The 26,394-nt window shown below is 42.1% G+C and overlaps 1 protein-coding gene across 1 annotated transcript in view; it reads left to right on the forward strand.

Moving 5' to 3' along the window:
* TEC (tec protein tyrosine kinase) overlaps window positions 1–26,394 on the forward strand; it is a 127,227-nt gene that overhangs the window by 64,684 nt on the left and 36,149 nt on the right. Inside the window, exon 3 of the mRNA XM_030313905.1 lies at window positions 25,478–25,582. Within this exon, the coding sequence (XP_030169765.1) occupies window positions 25,478–25,582 (105 nt within the window). The remainder of the gene's footprint in view (window positions 1–25,477; window positions 25,583–26,394) is intronic.

Here is a 26,394-nt window from a genome sequence, read left to right on the forward strand (position 1 = left end):
CGCTCTGTCTCTCTCTGTCTCAAAAATAAACATTAAAAAAAAAGGAAAAAAAAAAGGAAAAAAAAAAAAGAATAGCAGTCTCAAGCCTGCTCTGTTAACTCTTCTCCGCACACTAACTAAATGCAAAAATAGGAGAGAAAATTGAGAAAGTCCAGAGACTATGCCTGCTTGTATCTTATTATATCTGCCTTTGCCTCCTAGCACTTGTATAGAATTGATATATGGTAGGTTTCTAATAATGGGTCACTGAGTTGTGCACATCCTCGTTTTGATACGCGGCTTCTGTGTGTATGTGTGTGCGCGTGTGTGCTGTCTGTAAAGCCTCGGTGCTTAAAAGGTTCTGCGTTGACCTAAATCATGATTAATTACGACTGCTTAGCCCAGACATCTCACTGTAGCTCATCACCCTACTCTGAATTCTCGGTGGCTTTTCTCTCCTGAAAGACCTTCATTTGAAATACCGAGGTTTGCCATTCGTGTCTCGAGTGGAAATATTGTTTCTTTTGTTCCAGTGGCCCCAGACTTCAGACTCACTTTTACATCAGTGAACTTTGACTAAAAATGGAACAGTTTCCTCCACCTGATCTCCTCTGTGTCTGGGTCCTGTGTTGGGGTCACACCTTGCTTTGTTCTCATGAGCAAGGGCTGACTGAATTTTCTGCGTGCTATCCAGTTGTCTCAAGCACATTCAAAGGGGCTTTGCAGAAGAGGAACAGTTCTGGGAAAGAGCTGGGCAGGACACCGTGAGCTGACTAAAACCCAGGTTCCTTTTTTTCTGGGTTACCAGACAGACCAGTTAAAGAAAAGAAAGCTTACCTTCTCTTTGGCCTGCTCTCTCAGTTTTCAAGTGAAGTTGAAATTATTTTCCTGCCCATGGTTTTGCATAATTATTTTTCCACTAATTATGTTAATGTCATGACTGGAAATGTTCTTTATTTAGAGTTAAGAAAAGCAAATTTTCTGAATAAAACAAGAAGCATTGGTTATGATGTTAGACGGCTAGTGTCCAAATCCCACATTCTGTTACTCACCAGTTTATATGATGCTAGATTAAAGTGAACCTAGCCACTTTGCACCTCAGTTTTGTCATCTGTAAAACGGGGACGATAGTAGTTACTACCTCATAGGCTTGTAGTGAGACTCAATTGAGATATGCATCTAAAACTTGCACTAAACGAATTTAAAGCAAAGTCTGCCATATAGTGAGCCTTGAAGAAAAGTTCGTAATATTGCCCTTACTGTTAAACCCTCAGTGTATGTAAAACTCTGTTCTCTCTTTTTGACTGTTTATGCTGCTTTGAGTAAATTAAATTCCTTACCCTCTACCCCGTACTCCTTTAAAACTTTATTTAATTAACAATGGAAATTTTAAGATAACTGTTTGAAACAAGTTCCAGTATGGAGAATAAAAACCTGTTCACCATAAAACAAGCCTGGAATATGCTGGAATCAGATAGCCCAGGAATGCGCCTGTGACTCTGGCTTTGAGAGTTGACTAACCACTGACTGGGCTCTTGGATTTTCTGGGGGGAAAGGAGACTACTTCTCTTCTTCCCTTGGAATGTAGCCCCATCCAAGTCTCGAGTCTCACAGCCTCCTTCTGCCAGGCCGGACTCTGAGAACATTCTGGTTCCCCTGTTCCTTTCTCCTCTTTCCTTTTCCTTCTTGTGGCCTGCTTGTGTCTCTTAGATCCTGCTGACTTGTTCTTACATCACCAGCTAGAAGTGACCTCCCTGCCCCTGTGATAACCTCCAAGCCCTTCTTGTTCATGCAGGGAATAATTGGCATTTATTTCCTCATGTGAACTTCCTTTCTGGCTGCTCGTTCTTGTCCCCTTCAAGAGGTGGTACTCCTCGAGGTTCTATTCTAGCGCCTTTTTTCCCATTCTGTACTTGCCCTAAAAGGCATTGTCCATTCCAGTGGCTTCGGTTAGCATCTGTGTGCTTCCTGATGACTTCTCCAATCCATATTTCCCAGCCTGATGTCTATCCTGTGATCTAAGAGTTTCCTCAGGCATCTCAACTCCAAAATGTATGAAAAGATGTTCAGGATGTCCCCATCACTCTAGCTCAGTAATTGCACCATGGTCTACCCAGTTGCTGGTGCCAGAAACCTGGGAGTTGGTCTGAAGTTACCCCTCTCCCTCACCCTCTCTCATGTCTGGACTCCCAACAGGGTTTGCTAATTCTGCTTTCTGAATATATCTCAGTCTTGCCCTTTTCCCTCTCTCTATACCACCAGGATCCAAGCTGTCACTGCCTCTTCTTGGATAAATACAGTAGCCCTTGTATCAGTTAGAATTAACATAGGCCATATATCACATAGGACACCTAAGTAATAGTAGCTTAAACAAAACAGAACTTTTTTTTTCAATGTGGGGGTGGAAAAAGACCGGAAGGAAGCAGGCTGTCCTGAATGGGTGTGGTGGATCCAACCCAGGCACCTTGGATCCTGGCTTTCCCTTCCATTGTCTTAGCTTATATCTTTCATTTTGGCCCAAGATGACTGCTGGAGTTCCAGCCATCTTGACTGCATTGCAGGGTGGAAGAAGGAAGAAAGACAGAAAAGCAAGAAAGGACTTTTCCTATCCGAGTTAAGTCCCTTTAACAGTTTTCCCTTATGCTCCACATAGGATTTCCACCTAGATCTCATTGACTAGAATGTAGCCACATGGCCATACCTGGCTGCAGAGGGTGCTGAGAAATAGTCTTTTAGACTCAGTATCAATGTACCCAACTAAAAGTCAGGGTTCTGTTACTGATGAGAAATGGATACGATGGGCAGACAACTAGGGATCTCTGCCATGTTCTACTATACTCCTCTTTTCATGTTGTGCCCTCTCCAGTCTGTTGTACCTGAAGGCCATAGTGATCTTTAAAAACACAAATATAGCCGTGTCCCTCTCCTGCTTCAAGCCCTTCAGGAGCTTCTTGTTTCCCCAATTCAAATCTTAAAAATCCTCAGTATGGCCTATGGTCAAGCAGCCTGCCTGCCTGTCTACATTAATCTGCAATTCCTTCTGTTCCTCACTCTAGCGTTCCAGCTCACCAGTCTTTCTGTTCCTTGAAGGCACCCAGCTCCTTTCCACCTTTACAGCTTGTACGTTTGCTGTGTCCTCTGTCTAGAATCCATATTTTCCCTCCCTTAACTGGCTAACATCTCCTTCAGCTTTCAGCTTAAATATCACTTACTCAGTACAAACTCTCTGATTCCCCAGGTTAGATTAATTTTCCCTGTATAATATCATCTTTCACTTTTACCTTTTTTAAAGTTTATTTATTTATTTTGAGTCAGAGAGAGAGAGAGAGAGAGAGAGAGAGAGAGAGAGAGAGAGAGGAAGAGGAGGGGCAGAGAGAGAGGGAGAGAGAATCCCAAGCAGGCCCACACTATTAGCACGAAGCCAGACTTGGGACTCGAACCTATGAACTTCAAGATCGTGACCTGAACCTAAGCCAAGAGTCAGATGCTTAATGGACTGAGCCACCCAAGTGCCCCTTTCACTTTTACTTTGTATCTCCTATCTCTATGTAATAAATTATTGGTGCAATTATTTTTTCAGTCTTTCTCTAATCTCTAAACTTCACAAGGCAGGTGAAGGCATTGCTTAGCGACCTGTGGCAAATAATAAAAGATTAGTTAAATGAGTGAATGGGATCCAGGTTCAAGGATGTATATGATGGATTTATTCCAAATCATGTTAAAGAGAGATATAAAAGAAAGACATAAAGACAGGTATCTCGCTATGTAGTCAGATACTCAGGATCAGGTGTGAGTAAGAAGTTGGGATTAGTAAGAAGTAAATCTGAAATCATCAGATCTAGTCCAGTTAGGACTGTTTATCTTCTAGGGAGGCGGCTTCCTAAGGGACCGTGTAGTGGGCTTTGAAGCCAGATAGATCTGCTCTGAATCCTGATCTGTCATTTACCAGCTGTGACATCAGGCAATTAATAAAACTCTGAGTCACATTTTCTTTCTCTGGAAATGGAGGAAATACCTACCCTGCAAGGCTATTTGTTTATGAGTATCTGGCAAATGGAATATTACAAATTATTGTATCTGATGGGTCAAAAAACACCTTAAGAAGGAAGCTAATTTCTATTTTAAAAGCAGAGACAATGGAGAACATTCTTCCTGTCACTTCCAGGTCATTCTGGGTACACATCTTTTTGCATAATGAAAATAAAGATTGCGTCTTGGTCTCGGGAACAGAAGGGCTTTGGAACCTTTTGTAAGCCTTTTTTTCCCCCCGATTATTTATTTAAAATGTTTATTTTCGAGAGAGATAGAGCATGAGTGGGTGAGGGACAGAGAGGGAGACACAGAATCTGAAGCAGGCTCCAGGCTCCAAGCTGTCAGCACAGAGCTTGACGTGGGGCTTGAACCCACAAACCGCATGATTATGACCTGAGCTGAAGTAGGACGCTTAACTGACTGAACCACTCAGGTGCCCCCCCCCCTTTTTTTTAAATTTACTAAACTTCCATAGTGCTTACCTTATATTATGCAAGGTCTTACATGCTTCATAATCATTAACTTTAATCCTCTTAACTTTGTAAGGAAGATACCATTTCCATTCCCGTTTTACAGCTTGCTCAAGGTTACAGAGCCAGCCACGGCAAAACCAGGATCCCAGCCCAGACTGTCTGATTCTCAAGCTCTGAACCATTACTCTGCACTGCTTCTGGGTAATTTTGTGAGACTTTCTGGCTGGCTAAATTGTGTGTTAACCTAAGGATCAGACCTGTATTTGATCTTTATATTAACCAGACCATGAATTAGCCTTTAAGAAAGCCTAACAAACTGGTAAAAGTGTGTCTTTGTAACATTACTCTTCTGCCCTGAAAGAAAAGAGACTTTGACCAAATTTTGACCAAGTGTGCTCTCTGCTACTGTGTGTGAAGGCTGTGAGTTGCCAGAGATTAACTGTTTCTAACGTAAAAAGGAAGTGCTAATATAGTTGCTTGCTGATTCAGTATTGGTTTCATACTATAAGACAGAACTAAAATAACAGCCTCAAAGAATAAAAATAGTACAGTCACATGAAGCGTCAACCGTCCTTTTTAAAAACAGGATTTAAAAACATGGGTTGTAAAACCCATGAAGTAAAGGTTAATCTCTTTTTTTTCTGGTTGGAGAGAGTAGATATGGGTAGACACTCGTCTGTTCTATTGTGTCCCTCTGTAATTTTAGGGTATTGGTGCTGTTAAGACCCAAGGAAGAATCTCATTCATGCCAGTTTATTTTATAAGTCAAATTTGGCATCATTCTCTGGAGTCTAGAAGGTAGGTAGGAGGGACTTTTCTTAAATAGAACTAATGGCTTTTGCTTTTATTTTCCCTAAGGGTTAATATGGTTTTGAAAAAGAACATTAATAGCTAAACTTATTGAGCACTTCCCACTTGTCAGTTTTATTCCAAGAGCTTCCTATGACTTGACTTTTTTTTTTTTTTTAACGTTTATTTATTATTGAGAGACAGAGAGAGACAGAGCATGGGCATTGGAGGGGCAGAGAGAGAGGGAGACACAGAATCCGAAGCAGGCTCCAGGCTCCGAGCTGTCAGCACAGAGCCCAACGTGGGGCTCGAACTCACGAACTGTGAGCCGAAGTTGGAGGCTTAACCGACCGAGCCACCCAGGCGCCCCAATATGACTTGACTTGTTAAGTTTACAGCAACCGTATGAAGTTGTTTGCTAGTACTCATCCCCTTGTATAGCTAGAGAAACTGAAGCCCAGAGAAGTTAAGCGACTTGTTCAAGGGGATACAGCAAGTAAGTGGCAGAGCCGGGATCCAAACTCAGGCAGTCTGGCTGCAGCGTCTTTGCTCTTGAGCAATGAGAACTTTGTTGTGGAATCCTGCTGGCTCTTAGTCTAAGGAGATAAAGCAAAGGATAGTGGTTCATCCTTTGATTTGTCAAAAAGCTACCCACTTTTTCTTTCCCCGAAGAACAGTCCCACCAAGTGACAGAACCAGGCTCAGCTTTCTGTCTTCAGCGGCGGGGACCCTTGCGTGTTAAAATATAATCCCTTGAGGCCACAGTTCCTCATTGCCTGGAAGATTAATGACGCAACTCCTCAGCACTCCATGCAGAGCCATTCATAACCTGATCCTGACTCACCTTCCCAATCTCGTCTCCTGCCTCTTCCGCCCGTCCCTCCATTCGTTGGAAAATACTACACACCGCCAGGCTTGCCCTGCCATGTTCTTTTGTAGTGACCGACCTTCGCTTGTGAGGTTTCCTATGTAAAATCATCTCTCCTTTCTTTGCTGGGAAAACTCTCATTCGCCATTCAAGGCTCTGCTCGAAGAGGCAGCTCATCTGTGCGGCCTTCTCAGACTCTTTTTCTGGAAGAATTAACCTCTTCTTCCTTTATGTCCCACTGCGTTTTGCTCAGTGAAGAACTTTCCGTATTGCCTTATGAGTAATCATTTCTTGCCACTCAGGTGGAAATTCCTGGGGAGGAGAGCAGACGCTGCAGAAATATTGACTAAAAGAGTGAAGGGCTGAGGTGGCGTGAGAGAGACGATAGAAAGGCGTGAGGATATTTCATTTAATTCCTAGCCTTGTCTGTTATCTTGTCTGTGGACTATATAAGACTTTTTGATTTGGGGACGTAAACTATTCAGTGTGACCTGCTTTCTTTCATAACCACGAATGAAAAATTTCCAAATTGTGACGTTCACAAGGAAACCTCTGTCAACAAGAAAACAGCTATCAGGTTAGCGATCAAAATAGTGTATGATTTAAAAGAGCTGCTATTATTCTAGATTAACTGTCTGATTTTTTTTTTTTTTTTTTTTTTTTTGAGAGAGAGAGTGCAAGCAGGGGAGGGGCAAAGGGAGATAGAGAGAGAATCCCACGCAGGCTCCATGCTTTGCATGGGGCTCGATCTCACGACTATGAGATCATGACCTGAGCTGAAAGGAAGAGTCAGACACTTAACCCGACTGAGCCACCCACGCGTCCCAGCTGTCAGATTTTTAAAATTTGGTTAAGTTAAATACAAATTCCAACAGTTTCCTGGGTCGTCAATACCATTCGTTGACTGGGTTCTGACCATGCTGGGTGCTGTTGGTAATCACACCAGAGAATGGGCACCGTTCCCATTCTCACGCAATGTTCAGTCTGTTTCAGGCATCGGCTATGTAACAAGAGCCTCACAAATCATAACTGTGGTTATAATTAAGCAGAAGTTAGGAAAAGTACAAATGGTTTGTATTTCAGAGTATGAAGTGTCTGAGTAGGATGAAAGTGCACTAAATATACAAAATGTATTCAGTTGATCAGAAATCACCAATATTTGATCATTTTGGACTTACAATTTCTTATGGTTGGACATGATATTACCTTAGTGATTGATGAAAAAAGCCACCTCTCTTTCGGAATCCACTTTAAAGCCTGTGCCTGGTAATATGGAGGTTTCAGATGTACTCACTGTACTTACTACAATAACTCCTACATGTTCCTCGAAAGCCTTCCAAGGCTGGTGGCTGTCTAGGTGGAGTGAAGCATCACACCCTCCAGAAGGGAGGTGAGGGAATGAGGAAGAGAAAACCAAACAGACCTTGTCCCCATTGCAAGTGCTGGTGGGCTCACAGGGCGTGGCCTTGCTCTCTGGGCCATGGGGATTTTGTATTTGGCATTGGGGGCGTCTCTTAGAATGTATTCTGCAACACGGATTAACTTTTGCCAGAGTATTAAAAAGTTAATTGCATTAGTGATCGTAAACTAAGAGGGGATGAATAGTTTCACTATGGCCCTCAGCTGTGATAGCCAATCAAGAGCATAGCAGTACAGCCTGGACTTCTGTATCTTCGTTTGCCCTTGGTCAGTTGTTTGACCTCAGTGCTCCATTTACTCAATTATAAAATGCAGATGCTAAATAACTCATTACTTCAACAGGGTCAGCGGTTCTGTAATTAATTACTGAGCACTTTGAGATTGATGGATGCAAGAAGCTGTGTGAATGTGACCACTAAGAGCAGTTGTGTTAACATCTGGGATCGTTTCTTCTTCTGAATCTGGTGGAGACATTACTACAAGTATAGCCAAAGCTTTATTAGTGGCAATTAAATAAAGTGATCAAATCTACTTTTTTTCCAATTTGTAATGGACACTTCTTATATTCTCACAAAAATTTTTTTATAAGTAGATCCTATAACTTTGATCAAGATTTTGAAAAATGTGATGGAAAGGGGCACCTGGTTGGCTCATTCAGTTAAGCATCTGACTTCAGCTCAGATCATGATCTCATGGTTTGTGAGTTCGAGCTCCACATGGGGCTCTCTGCTGTCAGTGTGGAGCCTGCTTCAGATCCCCTGTCCCTGTCTCTCTCTGCCCCTCCCCCGTAGTTCTCTCTCTCTCTCTCTCTCTCTCTCTCTCTCTCTCTCTCTCTCTCCCTCCCACCCCCTCTCAAAAATATATAGACATTAGGGGCGCCTGGGTGGCTCAGTTAGTTGAGCATCCGACTCTTGGTGTTGGCTCAGGTCATGATCTCAGGGTTTCGTGAGTTCGAGCCCATGTGGGGCTCTGCACTGGTAACGCGGAACCTGCTTAGGACTCTCTCCCTCTGCCCCTTCCCCACTTGGCTGTCTCTGTCTCTCTCAAAATAAATAAACTTAAAAAAAAAATAAACAAACATTAAAAAAATGTGATGGAGAGAAGTATTTTTTAGCCTTTTATTACAGAAAGTTTCAAACATACTCAAGAATAGACAGGGTAGTCAGGTGACCTCCATGTACCCAGCACCCAGCTACCTAACCCTGACTCACACTTCCCTCCACCTCCGTAGTCATGTAGCAAATCCCTCCCACTCCCGTTACCCAGTAGAAGTCCTGTCCTTTCCTCTACAGTTGCTTTAGTGTCCATCTGCAGAAGATAGGGAGTACTCATCTTACGTAGAGCCTTAATGCTCTCACCCCTAAACATATCAAGAGAGCTTCCATGATGTCATCAAGCATCCAGTCAGTAGAAGAAATTGTTTTGTTTTGTTGTAATATTTATTTATTTATTTTGAGAGAGAGAGAGAAAGAACAAACAGGAGAGAGGCAGAGAGAGAGAGAGAGAGAGAGAGAGAGAGAGAGAGAGAGAGAGAATTCCAAGCAGGCTCCATGCTCTGCACAGAGCCTGATGCGGGGCTGATCTCACAAACCATGAGATCATGACCTGAGCTGAAATCAAGAGTCAGAGGCTTAACCGACTGAGCCACTCAGGCACACTTGGAAGAAATTGTTTTGTTTTTTAAAAAATTAAAAAAATATATATTTATTTATTTTTGAGAGAGACAGAAAGAGAGGGAGACAGAATCTGAAGCAGGCTCCAGGCTCTGAGCTGTCAGCACAGAGCCCGACGCGGGGCTCAAACCCATGAACCGTGAGATCATGACCTGAGCCGAAGTCGGACCTTAACCAACTGAGCTACCCAGGTGCCCCAGAATAAATTGTTTTTAAAATCATTTTATCTGTAGAAGTTTCCCAGTTGACAGGTTTTATTACAAAAGTTTTCTGTTGATTATTTGCAACACAAAGTGGCTATTCCTATAGAAACCATAGTAAAGGAATGATTGGTAACCATCAGACCCACGGAAACCCATGGAACACATATGAGGCCATCTGTGTGTTTTTCTTTGAATATCTTTCTGAGGGGAGAGTTCCTCTTCTGAAGGGTGATTCCTCTTCTCTTACTAGACATCTTGCGTTAAGACTCACATTTTGTCTTTCTTGCCAGTGTTCTCGTGGTGATTCCTTCTCCCTCCCCCTTCCCCATCTTCCTTGATCTCTTCACCCTCTCTCACTCCCTTTCCCACCCCCAGGCTTGAACAGAAGCAAAAGGAAGGCATTGTTCCCAGCACTGCTGGCTGATTGTCTTCACTGGGGAAGAAGAAAAAGGACGGGATGTTGCTTCCTTAGAGGCAGCATGCTGGTCTGGAGAAGCTGCCATTATTTGCAGCTTAATATTTTGTAGGTATTGAGAAGACAGACTGCAGTGTGATCCTCTTAACACTAGAGAGAACTGGAGAAATATATAGGGGTCCTGCAGACAGTTATGTAAAGACCAAGTGAATGTTCCGCTTTTGCAGTATCCTAGCGAAGCTCCATTCGTTTTTAGAAAATACAGATTTACAGTTTATACTCGCACGCATGCATCTTTGCCCTCCACTCACGTCACATAAGCAGAGAGAGGGGTTTTTCTTAGTGGAGGAACTGGTCAGGTGTGGGCAAGGTGGAGGTACGGTTCTTGAGGACCCGTGAGCCCCGCAACTTTTCGCCTGTCCAGAAACTCAGACCTGCCTCCAGGTCACAGGCTGGCCTCCTGGGGGAGCCTGTGGGGTGGTGACCACAGGGGCTTCCCTCTCCCAGGGCTGCTGTTTTTCTGCAATACCACTTCATCAGTCCATTTGGCCATGGTGGCGTTCCTGGGGGTGGGGTGGGAATTGTACCCCCAGTGCTGAAGTTGTAGGTCCCTTGCGCAGGCCACTGTGTGCTCACCCGTGACACTGCCCCCCACCACCCATCCTGGAAATTGCACTTTCTGTCCTGGTCTGTTGTTAGCTGTCTGTAACTCTCACCCACCCCGAAACTCACAAAGTTTATGTCTCCCAAGTTCCTCTTGTTTGTGTGATTCTAGGTATTTCGGCTTTCTTGAAGATAAAGTGGCACTAAAAAAACCCTGCACACATGACGTGTCCACTGGAGAGCCTCGGACATACATGCACGCACACACACGTACACGTGGCTCTCAGAATCTCTGGTACTGTAGCAGAGCGCTACTAGTCGGTGTTAACCATAGAGATGCAAGAACTGAAACCTTGGTCAGAGGGCCTTCCTTCTCTTTGGCTGCTTAAAAAAACCAGAAGGTAAACAGATTTGCAGGGTCAGACCCAATGATTCCCATCTGTGGTTGAGGAGGGATCCCCTGGCAGTAGTTCAGAGTATCTCGGAGGCTCGTAACATGACCATTACTCTGTGAGTTGGGTGTTCACATGTGGCAGGACACTTCAGTTGAACAGGGGACCGAGGAAGCAGGGCCTCTTGGATCCTGAGAGTTCCTCTTGGATCCTGGCAGTTCTTGGCATGCCTGGACCCACCGTTGTGGCAGGTATCTGAGAGAGCAATGGCAAAAATAAAAGCAGCCAACTTCTTCTCTGAAATAGTCACATGGTGGCTCTGACTGGATAATGTGAAATTAAACCTAAGGAAGGCCTCCTGTCCGCTTACCGAAGCCCCACCTATTCACGCATGTCCTCGTCCATTCATTGACTTACTCAACCAAGTCATTGAGCACCTGCCCTGTGCCAGGCTATGACATGCCAGCACTGTTGTAGGTGCTGGAGAGGCAGTACGTCTGTCCTCACTGAGCTTCCAGTAGGTGGTCTTCATCATGCTTGCCTTGAGAAAGGGAGTAATGAGACCGGAAGAAAGAAGAGGGTAGGAGCAGGTACCAACTTTAGGGGAAGGTGTAAAATTAATTTTATTTCTCTACCAGAAATTAATTTAATGCTGGATGAATTGGATGGATGGATGAGTTGTTTCTAAATTGGGACAAATACTAAGGTATAACCTTCACTGAAATGAGAGCTGATTGATTACCTACTTGCGGCCCTTTGTAAAGTGAAGTTGTTTTGCTTAATTTAAATATCTATCTATCTATCTATCTATCTATCTATCTATCTATCAGAGAGGGCAGTGAAGTTGTTTTGCTTAATTTAAATATCTATCTATCTATCTATCTACCTATCTATCAGAGAGGGCATAAGAGCACATGTGCATGCCAGCATGGGAAAGGGGCAGAGAGAGAGGGAGACAGAATCCCAAGGAGGCTTGGGGCGCCTGGGTGGCTCAGTCGGTTAAGCGTCCGACTTCGGCTCAGGTCACGATCTCACGGTCCGTGAGTTCGAGCCCCACGTCGGGTTCTGGGCTGATGGCTCAGAGCCTGGAGCCTGCTTCCGATTCTGTGTCTCCCTCTCTCTCTGCCCCTCCCCCATTCATGCTCTGTCTCTCTCTGTCTCAAAAATAAATAAACGTTAAAAAAAAAAAAAAAAAAAAAGAATCCCAAGGAGGCTCCGTGCTGTCAGCGCAGAGCCAGATGCAGGACTCAGACTCACAAACCATGAGGTCATGACCTGAGCCAAAATCAAGAGTCAGATGCTTAACCAACTGAACCACCCAGGTGCCATTTTGCTTAATCTTTACACCTATTTTTCTCTTTTGTTGGATTTGTTGGTTTTTCTTTTTTAAGTCTATGATTTAGAACACAAAATTATTAGCAAAGAATTACATAGTTTCCAAGTCTAATCAATTTCAAGTTCCATGAGGGCAGGGGCCATATTTTCTTTAGTTTTATTGAGGTATAATCAATACACAATAAACTGCATACATTTAAATTGTATTATTTGATGAGTTTTGATATATGTACACACCAGTGAAACCATCACTACGATAAAATGAACACATCCATCACCCCCAAAATCTTCCTCATGCCCTTTTGTAATTTATACCTTGCTTTTCATTCCCACCATCCCTAGTTATCACTGATCTGATTTTTGACACTATAGATTATTTGCATGTTTACTAGTATTCTAGAATAAACTCATATAGCATGTATTTTTTTAAACTAGCTTCTTTCACTTAGCATATTATTTTTAAATACGTCTATTTGGTTGTATCAATATTGTATTTTTTTATTACTGAATAGTATTCCACTGTATGGATATATCACTATTTGTGTATCCATTCACCTGTTGATGGACATTTGGGTTGTTTCCAGTTTTCAGCTATTAGAAAGAAGCTGCTATGAATATTCTTGTACATGTCTTTGTATGGTCAGATACCTTTCATTTATCTTGGGTAAATACAATGGCGTATTTTTAAATCTCCGTATCTCTTGTGCTTCGCACATTATCTAGCATGTAGTAAGTAAATGCTCAGCAAATATTATCCTAAGTAGTTGCTGGACTTTTTCTACATTTTTATAGTAATTGATATGTAAGACTAACTTACTTTTTTTGAATAGTTACTTTTTAATTTTGAGAAAATGCAAGCGGAGGAGGGGCAGGGAGGGGGGATAGAGGATCTCAGCAGGCTCTGCACTGACAGGCTGACAGCAGTGAGCCCGATGTGGGGCTCGAACTCATGAACCGTGAGATCATGACCCGAGCTGAGAAGTCAAGACAGTCAACCTACTGAGCCACCCAGGTGCCCCCAAGACTAACTTACTTTTAAAATTACTTAAAATATTATTTTGCTTAAGGCAAAAAAGTATTTCTGCTATTATCCTCTTTTCCTAGTGTGCTTTGTGATATTTTATGCACTGTGGTCAAGCTTAATTGCATACTCCTCTATTTTTTGAGTTCTTGGAATATTTATGGATTCCTCAACAGAGAAAGTGAAGAAATACTGGTATGTTACCTAAAGAAATAATATAAAATATTCAAAAGATTTCTGTTAAGTCTTTTTTTTTTCTTGAATTCTGTAACAAAATTAGAGACTATATGTGGGGGAGAAAAGTTTAAATGTTGAAAAATTGTAGAAATCTTATTTAAAAATTTTTTTTTTCAACGTTTATTTATTTTTGGGACAGAGAGAGACAGAGCATGAACGGGGGAGGGGCAGAGAGAGAGAGGGAGACACAGAATCGGAAACAGGCTCCAGGCTCTGAGCCATCAGCCCAGAGCCTGACGCGGGGCTCGAACTCCCGGACCGCGAGATCGTGACCTAGCTGAAGTCGGATGCTTAACCAACTGTGCCACCCAGGCGCCCCTAGAAATCTTATTTTTAATGGCAAAAATAATTATGCTAAAATAACATATTGGTGATGGCGATGGGCCAGATATTGTGTTGAGTGCTTTATGAGCATATCAAAATTAATCCTCATGATAATCTAGGTTAGGTTATTTTAATATCCCCATTTTACAGATGAGGAAATGGAGACTAAAAGAGGTCAGTTAATTTGCACAGGGCCACAGATCTGGCATTTAAACACAGGCCTGCCTGACACTGAAACTGTCTGTGCTCTCCACTGTTATGATGCATCGACTGTGCTATGTTAAAACATTAAAACAGGACTCAAAATATTGTGGCATGTTCAGTAAGTTAATAAAGAGATTCTAGCAATATTGTTAATTGTTGCACGCATAATTCACATAAATTTTTCTGGAAGTTGATCAACTTGCAAGTTTCTTCCCTAAAAATTTCTGACTTTATATTTAAAGTCACTTTTAAAAAGTGTTTATTTTTGAGAGAGAGAGAGAGAGAGAAAGAGAGAGAGAGAGAGAGAGAGAGAGAGATCGCAAACGGGGGAGGGGCAGAGAGAAGGGGATTCAGAGGATCCGAAGTGGGCTCCTTGCCGACCGCAGACAGCCCAATAGAGGGCTTGAACTCACAAACCACGAGATCATTACCTGACCTGAAGTCAGATGCTTAACCAGTTGAGCCACCCACGCACCCCTATATTTAAAGTCAGTTTTTAGCCTCTTCTCATCACTGTCATTGGTCAGTCTGTTTCTGATCTCACCTTCTTTTAGGCAGAGTTCTCAGGTAGACAGAAATATCCAGCCCTTTTCTCTAGCAGTGGATCCGCCACATTATATCTGGACTTGTGACTGCCTGGCACCCTGGAGACCCAGCAGACCCAAGATAATGCTTTCTCTGTGATTACTCTTCTATTTCTTGCCCCAAATTTAAAATAAGTATTGGCTGGGAACCCTGGTTAGTCCTGTTAGACAACAAAGGGTGTGTGTGTGTGTGTGTGTGTGTGTGTGTGTGTGTGTGTGTGTCTTATTTACTCCCTAGATTATAGGTCTCAGCAGGTAGGAAGTATAGCCCATATTCCTAAATTCTTGCTAAAGAGGCATCTGACATCACTCTAGCTGGAAATCCTGGAGTTACAGAGAAATTTGTCTCCCAGTAAGATTTCACGTAAACCTGGGAAGACTGTAGTAAATGTGTGAGGATTAAGACAGCTTTGTTAAACCTGGGATGGGGGTGCCTGAGTGGCTCAGTCAGTTGGGTGTCCAACTTCAGCTCAGGTCATGATCTTGCAGTTTGTGAGTTCAAGCTCCACATGGGGCCCTTGTGCTGATAGCTCAGAGCCTGGAGCCTGCTTTGGATTCTATGTCTCCCTCTCTCTCTGTCCCCCTGCCCCCCATGCTCTGTCTTTCTCTCTCTCTCAAATAAATAAATATAAAAAAAATATAAAAACCTGGGGTGATAAAGTTACAAAGTTAATCAGAATCTAGTGTAGAAGGTGATTCTGTGGGCGTCTGTCTCTTTCAAAGGAGGCTCCATGAAAGATGAATGTTTAGGTATAGCAATTAATAGAATTAATTTATGTTTTAAGAACTCTATAATTCATGCTTATAATCTGATAAACACCTGTTGTTTTAGATGATATGAACCAAGCTCCAGGTATCAACATACATACTCAAATTGTAATAGTCAAGAGAAATGAAGTATTTCCACGATATTGTGCTTATAAACATAAATATTAAGGAAGAGTGATTGTGACCACCCAGAAACTGATGATATCTAACTCAGCATGCTGAGCGTGTGGCATTACCTATACTACATCCTGGCCATGGGCTGTCCTCCCTGACAGATCTGCCACGTAAGGGCCCTTTCTGCCACTGAGACCCCGTTGCAGATTTTCCAGTGTTTTTGCTCTTGACATTTTTGGAGAGATGGAGTCATATAATGGTTATTAGAAGGCTTAAGTGAGTCAGTTTATGTAAACTCATGGGATAGTACCCGGCACATGGTGCTGTGTAAGTGTTAACCTATTACTGTGTTTATTATTCAAATATGGACTAAATCAGATGCTCTGATTTAGTATATTTAAATTCACCCAGGGAGTCTCATCATTTTGTACCTACGCCGCCAGATTCAGAGCCCAAATCCGAACACCAAGTTTCATATAACTACTTATTTTTCAGTAAAACATGTACCTATATGGCGCCTTCAGCAGGAAATGTGTCCAAGTGAAAGTCTGGCCCAGAATTCAAATGTTGCTTTAAAAACCCATTCTCTATTTGTGCATCTTCTGTAGCTTATCAGTAAGGAATATTGAAACTTGGTGAACTAGGAACAAGTAGGCATTTGGGAATAGTGCAGGAATGCATGTCTCTGAGGAGAGAGGTAGCCGAGAATTATGATGTGTCACATTCATGGTGTTTTAGCCGAATGTACACCTGTGGATTGAATCTTGTCACACGCATGTCAGTAACCCCAGTGTACTCTTAACTCATGGAATGGAAGGTATATCGGGCAGGCCAGGTATTGGAGGAATACAGTGACAAGTACAAAATAACAAAAATCGAGGAACGTTAACATTGGACGTGAAGAGGTCATTTAACCCAGTGTTGCCCAAACTTCAGCCATTGTGCCTGCTACTTACATGATTTTGGCATATATATGTGCCATCTGTATAGTGCTGTTATTGACTTAATGTTTCCTCTAAATACTTCCGTGTTCTTTTTCCTTAAATACACTTAACTTTGAAAGGGAGCTGTATCACTCAGTAAACGGAAAACCATTAATAAATGGTAACCAAAACTAAAAACAATAAAAACAAATGTTTGTCCAAGTTCCACCTAAAACCACCTCAGTTACCAACATACCATACTTTGGGAAACACTGACTTGGTTCACTTGTTTCCTTTATAGATGCGGAATCTGAAGTATTAAGTAGCTGAGATGTGAGATCTTCTTATTCTAGAAAGTACTGTAAAAGGTAGCTAACTGCTATAACACGCAGTCCCCCAAAACCCAATGCCTAGGCACAACAGAAATTTTATTTCTTGCTTACATTATAACAACTACCCTCCACTTAGTGATTCAGGGATCCATGTGTCTTCCAGGTAGTGACTCCATTGTGTCTTTTTTGTTCATTCTGGAGAACAGCTTTATTGAGACATAATTCACATACCATATAGTTCACCCACTTAAATTGTGTAATTCAGTGATTTTTAATATGTTCACAGAGTTGTGCAACTATCACTGCAATCAATTATAGAACATATTCATCACCCCACAAGAGAAACCTTATACCCATTAGACTCCATTGTCTTGTGGTCCTTAGAATCTTCCACTGGATTTTCTCATCTTACGGGGGCACAAAGGAGGAGATGGAACATGGAGGATGGTATAAAAGGTTTTAGAGGACAGGAAGTGGTCTTACATCACTGCCGCCTACACTGTCTTGGCCAGAGCTCAGTCCTATGCCCTCATCTAAATGCATGAAGATGAGACAATGCAGTTTAGTTGGGCACCCAGGAAGAAGAAGAAAATGTGGCAATCTGAGATCATTGGCATCTTCTCTGCTCCAGGGGATTTTCAACATTTGGATTGAATTTATTAGGTCTGGAATTGCTTGAATTTGGAAGTCTGTTTACATGAAATTTATGAAGTAAAGGATCCGTATACATTTATCTCTACCTCACTCATTCTAATTTTTACCAATTTTAAGAATTAAACTAAGTAAATCACTTTTAGACTTATTTGAAAACACATGTTAGTAAGTTTTGCTTTCAACTATAATAAAAATACTTGGTCACAGTTTTTAGAAGTGCTCTTGGACCACAAAGAGGATTTGGGGAGAAAATTGCCAGAAGTATAGAAAAGTCCTAAGAGGGAATGACTACTCAAGAAAAAAACCTTTTTAAATACAGTGAAAAAGTACCTCTAGAAACCTTATAATTGCCTAAATCAGCATTATCTTATATGAAGATTACTCTGTGTATTCAGAAATGGAACTTTCTGCCTTCAAATCCCTTATAATTTATAGCAGTCTTTCACCATCCTGTTTTTATGCTGGATGTTATATGCAAAACCATAATTAAACCATGCTTATGTATGTAATGACTGGCTGCTTTAGGTAAAAGTGCTGGGGTGTTGTTGTTGTTGTTGTTGGCTCTTTTTGTGTGTAAAATCACTCTATAAAATGTAAAGCACCTACGTCAGTTATTACTATATGTTGGTTAAAAGGGAGGAAAGAATGTTAAGATGCCAAGTTTTTGTTTTTACTTCCTTTCATTTTTCACTAGAATTCAGTCTGTGGTAAAGAGGGGACATTTTATCATAGGATTATAAAATGGGAAATGACTTTAAATTCTATTTGTTCTACTTCTGATGCCAGAATGGTCTACATCAATATTGCTCTCAGTATCCACACACACACACACAAAGTGCCAAATCCATCGTGAGGTTTTTCTTGTTTCTTGTGAATAACGTGGCCTGCTGCACTTAAGCCCATTCTTTGAACTCTGTCCTGAGTGGAAAGGGGAAAGAACTATCCTCGTGAATAGAATAGGCCTTTTGACTCATTGGAGATTTTTAGTAGAATGCGTCATTTTCTTTCTTTCCTTTTCAAGAGTTGACTGCAACTCTTTAGCTGTGTAGTATTGACCCATCTGAACTTTCATTATAAACAATTACTGTTCTTCTCCTTAACCTTAGCAAATGTCTGGTTGTAAACTGCTTAAGACTAAGAAATTTCGTACTTGCTTATCTCCATCATGGTGTTTCTTTGGTATCTGTGTCTTGCCGGTGGTAGGAGGAAGCTGGAGTCCATCTTTAATGACTGTGGCTGAATGAAGGAATCATCCTGATGGAATGCAGTGAATATGAACAGTAAATTTTGATGTGACCCGTCTGCTGAGGACTGTGTGTTCTAGGAATTTTAAATGTGTTCTTAATTCCATGGCAATATTTTATACAACTCTCCCAGCAATATAACATGTGTGCACATACATATATATGATATTACACACATACATATATGTATATAAAATATACTTTTTGTCTGCATGTTTTGGGTGGTTCCCTTGTCAATTGAACGTGCCTTGCCAGCAGCCCATCTTTGAGTTTATATCTATGATGATGTTTTAATTGTTGTGGCCTATTGAGAAAGAACAGTGGCTGATCAAACACGAAGCAATTTAGTAGTGCCCAATGGAGGCCTAATGCTAGGATGGCAGCGAGCGTACATGCAGAGGTTCCCTGTAGTTGGAATTGAGAGAAAAGCTGGAACTGGTTATCATAAGGCCCAAAGGAATGCAAGCCTGTGATGCTGAAAGAACTGGCTTTGGGAGAGACATCCAACTCCAGTGAACATCCATCCATCACATTCAAGTAGTATTAGTTTAAATTGTATTGTTGGTATAGTTTTGTTTCTATTTAATTTGTGAACTAGCCTTGGTCTCAGAGGGGTTATGAGCTATAAGCATAAGAAATTTCCACTTATTTCATGTTTGGGCTTAGTCAAACGATATCAAGTTAGTCAGGTATGTGTAGCACTTAAGAAGTCAAGATTGGAATTAGACAAGGGTTCAAATCCTGGTTTATTGTGTGACGTGTGGCAATTAATTATACCCTCTAAGCCTTGATTTCTTCATCTGTTATATGGGATGACAACAGTTCTCATATAATGCTGTGAAGAGTCATTGAGTCATCCATGTGAAGAGGTTAACACGGTTCCTGATTCATAGTGAGTGCTCCACAGTTGTTCGATTTTGATAATTTTATTTCTTATAATAAGATTGTAAAAATATCCAGTTTGAGAGACCTGGAGTCAGGTAAACGCTTTAGTGTTTTTGAGAACTCTGGGTTCAATTGTGGCTCAGCCTCTTAGCCAATCTTGTAACCGCTCAGATGCTCAGTTTCATAACAACTTCCCAGCATTGTTGTGAAAACTAATTGATGGGAAATGCTGTGTTTAGGGAGTGACTTTGTATGCCAGACCCTGTGCTAGGCCCCTATGTGCATTATCTTTATTCCTGCTAAAAGCCTATTCCTATAGATAAGGGAACTGAGAGGGGGCAGAGTAACCCTAGGCCATACGACTTCTAAGTGGCAAAGCAGAGGGGTGACTCAGGGTCTCCCAGTCTCCACAGCTCATACCCTCTACCTGAGATCCTATTGCAATGCAAGGGTGATTCATCCAGCAAATTTCTTCTGCGGCATGCTGCTGGGAATAGCCACATTAGGAATAAAAGCCGTGATGGGGGAAAAGGAAGGGATCATTTGTGATATTGGAGGAAAATTCTGCCAGATCTTTCACAGTGCTTAATGGGGACTCAGGATGCCTGGGAAGTAGGGTCAGAAGGAGGAGATAGTCTCCTGAAGATAAATGGCTGACTTTCCAAATTTACCTGTGGCCGGCCTGGATGCTTGTATACGTTAAAATTTTTTTTATTTCGTTAATTTAGGATTGATATTGATATTTTTAAAATACTGAGTATTCTGGAAATTAAAGGAAAACAGGGTAGCTTGTAAGACTTGCTGGGGGACAGGATCTCTTGCGTCTACCTCCCAGTTCTGCCATTCAGTTGATGTGTGGTTTTAAGCAAGTATCATTCATCTCTAGGTCTAGTTTCCCCATTTATGCTGGTTTGAAAATGTGTAAAATGGCTTTTGCATAACTCATTTTCAAGTTCAGTAAAGTATATAGACGATGTGCAAGAGAAGAGATATATATATCCTGTGTATACATACACACACACACACACACACACACACACACACACACACACACACCATGTCACGCATACTTCTTTGCAGACTGGCTCAGCACACTGTTTAATAAACATCTGCTAAGTGCCAGGCAGATTTTTCAGCTTGGATGATTCAAAATTGTCTCAGCTTTTTCGTGATTTTCAGTCTGGTGGGCAGGGTGAAGGCCATATAAATAAAAGGGCAACTTCACATGAGAAATGGAATGACCTTGGATATTTCTTCTTGGGCCACAATAGTAACAATAATGGTTAGCATACTTCAGTAGTCATGAAGTAATTTTTTTATTGAAGAAATGATAAATAGTCTGAGTGGGGGAAAAAACTGTGTATGTGCCTTCTCTGTGTTGACTCTGTTCACCAGAGTGCAAAGACCAGGTATTAAGAGGGCACATGGCTCTTTCAGTAACTCTTAGGGATCCCTATAGCAAGTCTCTTAATCCTTCCAAACCTTTTCTTCCTCAACCTTGCCTAATCTCCTAGGGTTCCCTGAGGTGTGTTTAGAATAAGGTTCTACTATATATCCCATATACGTGTTGAGAAAAGCAGAATTCTGTTTACTATAAAGAAAGTGATAAGCATTGATGAGTACGAGCCTCATATTTTCTTTTTTTAAATGTTTATTTTTGAGAGAGAGAGAGAGAGAGAGAGAGAGAGAGGCAGAATGAGAGCAGGGGAGGGCAGAGAGAGGAAGACACAAAATCTGAAGCAGGCTCTAGGCTCCCAGCTGATGGCACAGAGCCCAACACAGGGCTTGAACTCACAAACTGCGAGATCATGACCTGAGCCGAAGTCGGATGCTTAACCAACTGAGCCACCCAGGTGCTGCTGAGCCTCATATTTTCAATTCCCTCTAAACATTTCCAGTGGGTTGTCCAATAGTCAACTCAAACAACATTTTCCAACATTGCCTTTTCAACCCTGATTCTCCTGTGTTCCTTATGGCAGTTCATGCTATTGGTGTCTACTCGTCACTCAGACTCAAAACTGCTGAGGCTTCCTAACTCCTTCCTGTCTCTTAATCCCCACATCTAATTGATGCCAGCGTTACGTGGACTTTATCTTCTAATGCTCCACTGTCCCTGCTTTCCTCACATGACGTACTGCCATTGACTGGTTCATGACCTTGCCATCCCTCACCTGAACTACCGTAACAGGCTCCTGGCTAGCCTCCCTGTGTCTATCCATTTGTCACCCTCCCATTAATAATCAGTATTTCAAAAACAAACCTCAATATAGCACTCTTCATTCCAAACTCTTAAGCCTGGCATATAGGCATCTTCCTAATTTGGTCCCAAATAACCTTTTTGATGTCATTTCCTGTACTTCCCCTGAACCACTCTGAGCCACAGTGAATTTCTTTCTGTTCCCTAAATGAGTCCTTTGCTGCTTCTGCTGCTTGGAACTTTTTTCTCTACTTTCTCTATAGGAAAACTCCTACTTATCCTTTAGAAACCAAATCAAAGCCGTACTTCCTTCCTGAAACTTCCTCACTCCTCCTGGCCCAGTCACTGCCCCATTCCATAACACACCATGCGTTCACTTGACTTCTTCATTATTTGATTATGAATCACCCCCCTCTTCTCCTTTCACCCAAGATAGTATTGTGAACTCCTCTTGGGGAGACCCTTACCCCCCTCCGTAGCTTTGCAGCTGCAGCACACGATGTGTGCTTGGTGTCTGATCCGTGTTTTCTGGTGGGATAGATAAAATCATGCGTGAGCAACTTAAATTCGAACCTTTATCTGCAAACCCAAATACTAATATGGTACGTGAGTCGATTGTAGATTGCAAATATATATAATCTATATAATCTATATATTATTATGTATCACAGAGTATGAGTTGAGGGGGCACAAGTCAACCCAGTATACAAGCCATCCTAAATTTTCCTGCATAGATTGACCTGCATTTAACAGCTGTATTTAGTAGCAGGGGCAGGTGGTGGGTGGAGATGGGTGTCTTGGAAACAGACCATATATAGCCTATCGCTCAAGGGCTGAGAGAGCTGGCAGGTGATAAATGACCCCTGTGAGCAATGTCAGTGATTTTTCTGCAGCGTTGGGAGATTAAGGGTCATTTGACTCTCTCTGTGCTATTAGCATTTACTACAGTTTCTACATTGAGCATGTGTGACTTCTTAAAAGGAGGCTGGTACCGTGGCAATTTCTTCCTCCTATCGATTGGCCCAGGCCCCAAGAGGAGGATGGGTGGCCGTGTCTGACCAGACCTCTTGACACTTGTGCACTGGGTTCTATATACAAGCTGGCCCCCGCTCACCTTTCTGTCCTGTCTCACGCACCCTGTGCTTCTGCCGCATTGATCTTTTTTTGTTACTTATTTATTTTATGTAGCAGACACTTCCAGATATCATATCATAGGCCAGACACTATTCTAAGCACTTTGAAATACCTACTCCTTTGATTCTCACAGCCGTTATTATTCCCATTTCACATGTGAAACGACTGAGCCCATTCTGGATTATGTTTTTCTTTGTGGGTGCTGTTTACTCTTTCCCTATCATGTATCAGAATTTCTCTTCCAGAACTGTCATTGAATTTAAGCCTCAGCTCCTCTGCGTCCCTGAGCATCTTTTTTATTACAAAAGATAATCTTTTGTAATAATTATTACAGCATTGTATAATAAATACCGTGTCTGTCTCTCCTACAGGCAAACTTGGGCAAGTCACGTAATTTTAGTTTCCTCCCTCCGTAAAATGCGCCTAGTAAGATTTACCGCACAGAGTAGCTGTGAGGATTAAATGGCACAGGGTTTGAGCTATCTGCTCAGGGAGTGAGCTTCGCTGATCTTGACTGTGTACTTCTTGACACAGTTGCTGACACAGGACAGGTGTTGTTTTGGAGGATGCTGAAGGGCAGGGAGAGAAGGAAAAACCAGGACGGCCCAAAGTCAAGGCTGCTCAGAGAGAAGAGAGTGTTGGCACTTGCAAATGCCTTACAAAGGGCTGAGTGGATGGCAGTCGAGCACGGACTGTTGGGTTTGGTGATGTTTTTGAGACCTGCTGAGCAGGCTGTGGTGAGGTGAGAGGTAGACTGCAAGTGGCTAAGCAGGGGGAGTGGGTGGGAAGGAAATGGGGGCCGAGGGTGTAGTCATCATCTCTTTCAGGAACGGAAAAGTGAGGTCAGTAGCAGGGGCCAGAAGAAGGATTCTTGGTGTGGATGGGAGAGGTCCGAATGTGCCTATCGGTAGAAGTAAGACCCTCAGAAAAGCACGACCGGGGAGAATGTCCTCTCTCTACCCTGACGAAAGCTCAGTCCATGCTCAGAATCCTTGTTGCCCCCCCTGGGGACTTGGCTTCATTAACGCTGTTACTTGTTTGCAACTGTGGGGTATCCCAGGGTCTAGTGGGCTTTGGGGTCTTTGGGTAATTGACATATTTAACTTGTCTGAGCTGTACTTTCCTCATTGTCTCCAAGAGACGGAAGAAAAGAGAAGAAAAAAAGGACAAATCTTAGAGTGCCTTTGATCTACAAAGGGAGGAAGTTGGAAGGTATACTCATGGGATAGCTGCTGTCTTCTCCATAAAGCAGTCTCCCAGGACCAAGGGAGTGGGAAGGGTTTGTAGTTCTGATAAGACCGGTGGTCATCATGGAGCCCACCAGGTTCTCTCCATTAGAGACACAGAGGAATGAAGGAGCAGCAGTGAAGGCCTGGGCAGGCATGGAGAGGAAAATCAGGATTATTGTTAACCTTCTGCAGCCAGGTAGAAAGGAATAGGGAGGGTGTGGATAGAACTGGGGGCTGATAAAAATGCCAAAGGATATATGGCATGTGTGCAGGGGTTGGGGGAGAGAGGAAAGAGAGAAAGAGGCTACTATGATGAAATGACCTCCACAAGAGTCTAGTCATCTATCAGATGGGAGCTGGTGGTCTGGGACAGAGGGTAGCTCTTAAAAGTCTTATGGTGACAGTAAAAATGCAGAGCAGATTCCTTGGAGGAGGATAGAGGGCCCGAAGGTTGTGACCAGAGGGCAATTCCAGAATATTTAATGAAGCAGTTTAGAATGACCAGTGCCAGGGAGTGGTGAGGTCACCCCAAATGTTACAGTGTTCTTCATTTCTCTACTTTTTCTTCTATTCCTCATCATACGAATATCTACCCTCCTCTTCCCAAAGGTAACTTTTAGTCTTTATACGGCTTTTTCTGTGGAGTATATCAATTATTAATATCATTCAGGAAGCATTTTTTTATTTCTACATTGAGTTTGTAGTGGTTTTTAATGGGCGTATTATATCAACTTATGTTCGCATACACTACTTTGTACTCTTTTTTTTTTTTTCCCCCTTTGACAAGTTCTCAGGTGTGAGGTTACTAAACATAAGGGTGGAGGGAGGTCTCGAAATGTCCTTACTTAATTGCTGCAGCCAGAATTGCAGTGAGCAGAGAGAGGGCAGTAGAGAAGCCAAATAGCCCATCCAACAGTAGAATGAGAATGGAAGCTTTATGGGAATACCTTAAGTCCACCTCCCGCCCTCCTGGTTCCGTGTGCTGCAGGGGAAAATGGAACCGGCTGGAGTTTTGCATCTGTGATCAGCTCCCTGGAGTTTTGCTTGATTTGGTCTTCGATGCTATTCTGGCAGGGTGAGGGTGTGGGGGTGGAGTGCTGACCTCAAGACGCTGAAGAAATTGAAAAGATCTAAGTCTGAGGGGAGGGTGACAAAAAAAAGAAGGCGGGGGGAGTCCATTTATGTGTTCTAGAGTGTTGGGGGCAAGGATAAGAAAACTTCATCTTTAGAAATAAATGGAAATAATTACTTTTATTACAATTCTCACAGTGTTAGTAGTTTGAAATGTTTTGACAATAAATGGAAACCTGATTTAGGTAATTATTAAGGAAGTAGTAATATTTTGAATCAGTGATTTCATTAACAGATATTACTATTAGCCTCTTGTCTTGTGTCTTATAATTGTAATGGTTCTCCCTCCCCACCCTCCTTTTTATCTTTCAACAGAAAAAATACAGAAAGGGATTTATTGATGTTTCAAAAATCAAGTGTGTGGAAATAGTGAAGAATGATGATGATGTTGTTCCCTGCCAAAACAAATATCCATTTCAGGTGAGTTGCCATGTGTTTGCCAAAGTGTAATTCTGGGTTTTTAGTCATGCTTACTACTACAGTTTCCTGGCATTGCTGTGGTCGTTGATTAAAAAAATTTTTTTCAGCTTTTTTAAGGGACAGTTGACACATAGGAGTTGTGTATATTTAAGGGGTACAACTTGATGTTTTGGTGTCTGTGTACATTGTGAAATGATCACAGTCAAACTAATTAACATCCATCATTTGACATAGTTACCATTTTCTTCCTTTCCTTTCCTTTCCTTTCCTTTCCTTTCCTTTCCTTTCCTTTCCTTTCCTTTCCTTTCCTTTCACTTCCCTCCCCTCCCCTCCCCTCCCCTCCACTTCCCTTCTCTCCCCTTTGTTTCCCTCCGTTTCCCTTCCTTTCTTTACCTTCCCTTCTCTTCCCTTCCCTCTCTTTTCTCTTTTCTTTTCTTTTGTATGTGAGCGCTTAAGACCTGCCCTCTTAGCAAACTTCAGGTAAACCATCCAGTAGTATTAACTGTAATTACCATGCTGTATATTAGATTTCCAGAACATTCATCTTGCTTAACTGAAACTTTGTACCCTTTGACCAACATCTCCCCATGTCCCCCTCCTCCCTGTCCCTGGCAACTACTCCTCTACTCTCTGCTTCTATGAATTTTACTGTTTTAGATTTTGCATAGAGTGAGATCATGTGGCATTTGTCTTTCTGTGTCGGAAGGGAGATTTCTAGCCTTGTATTTATTTGTAGCCCATCAAGATGTTTTTGCCTTGTGACTGTGATCAAGGGTAAAGTGACAACAGACCAAAGACAAAATTCTTGGGTT

The sequence above is a fragment of the Lynx canadensis genome, chromosome B1, assembly GCF_007474595.2.
Source record: "Lynx canadensis isolate LIC74 chromosome B1, mLynCan4.pri.v2, whole genome shotgun sequence".
NCBI lineage: Eukaryota > Metazoa > Chordata > Mammalia > Carnivora > Felidae > Lynx > Lynx canadensis.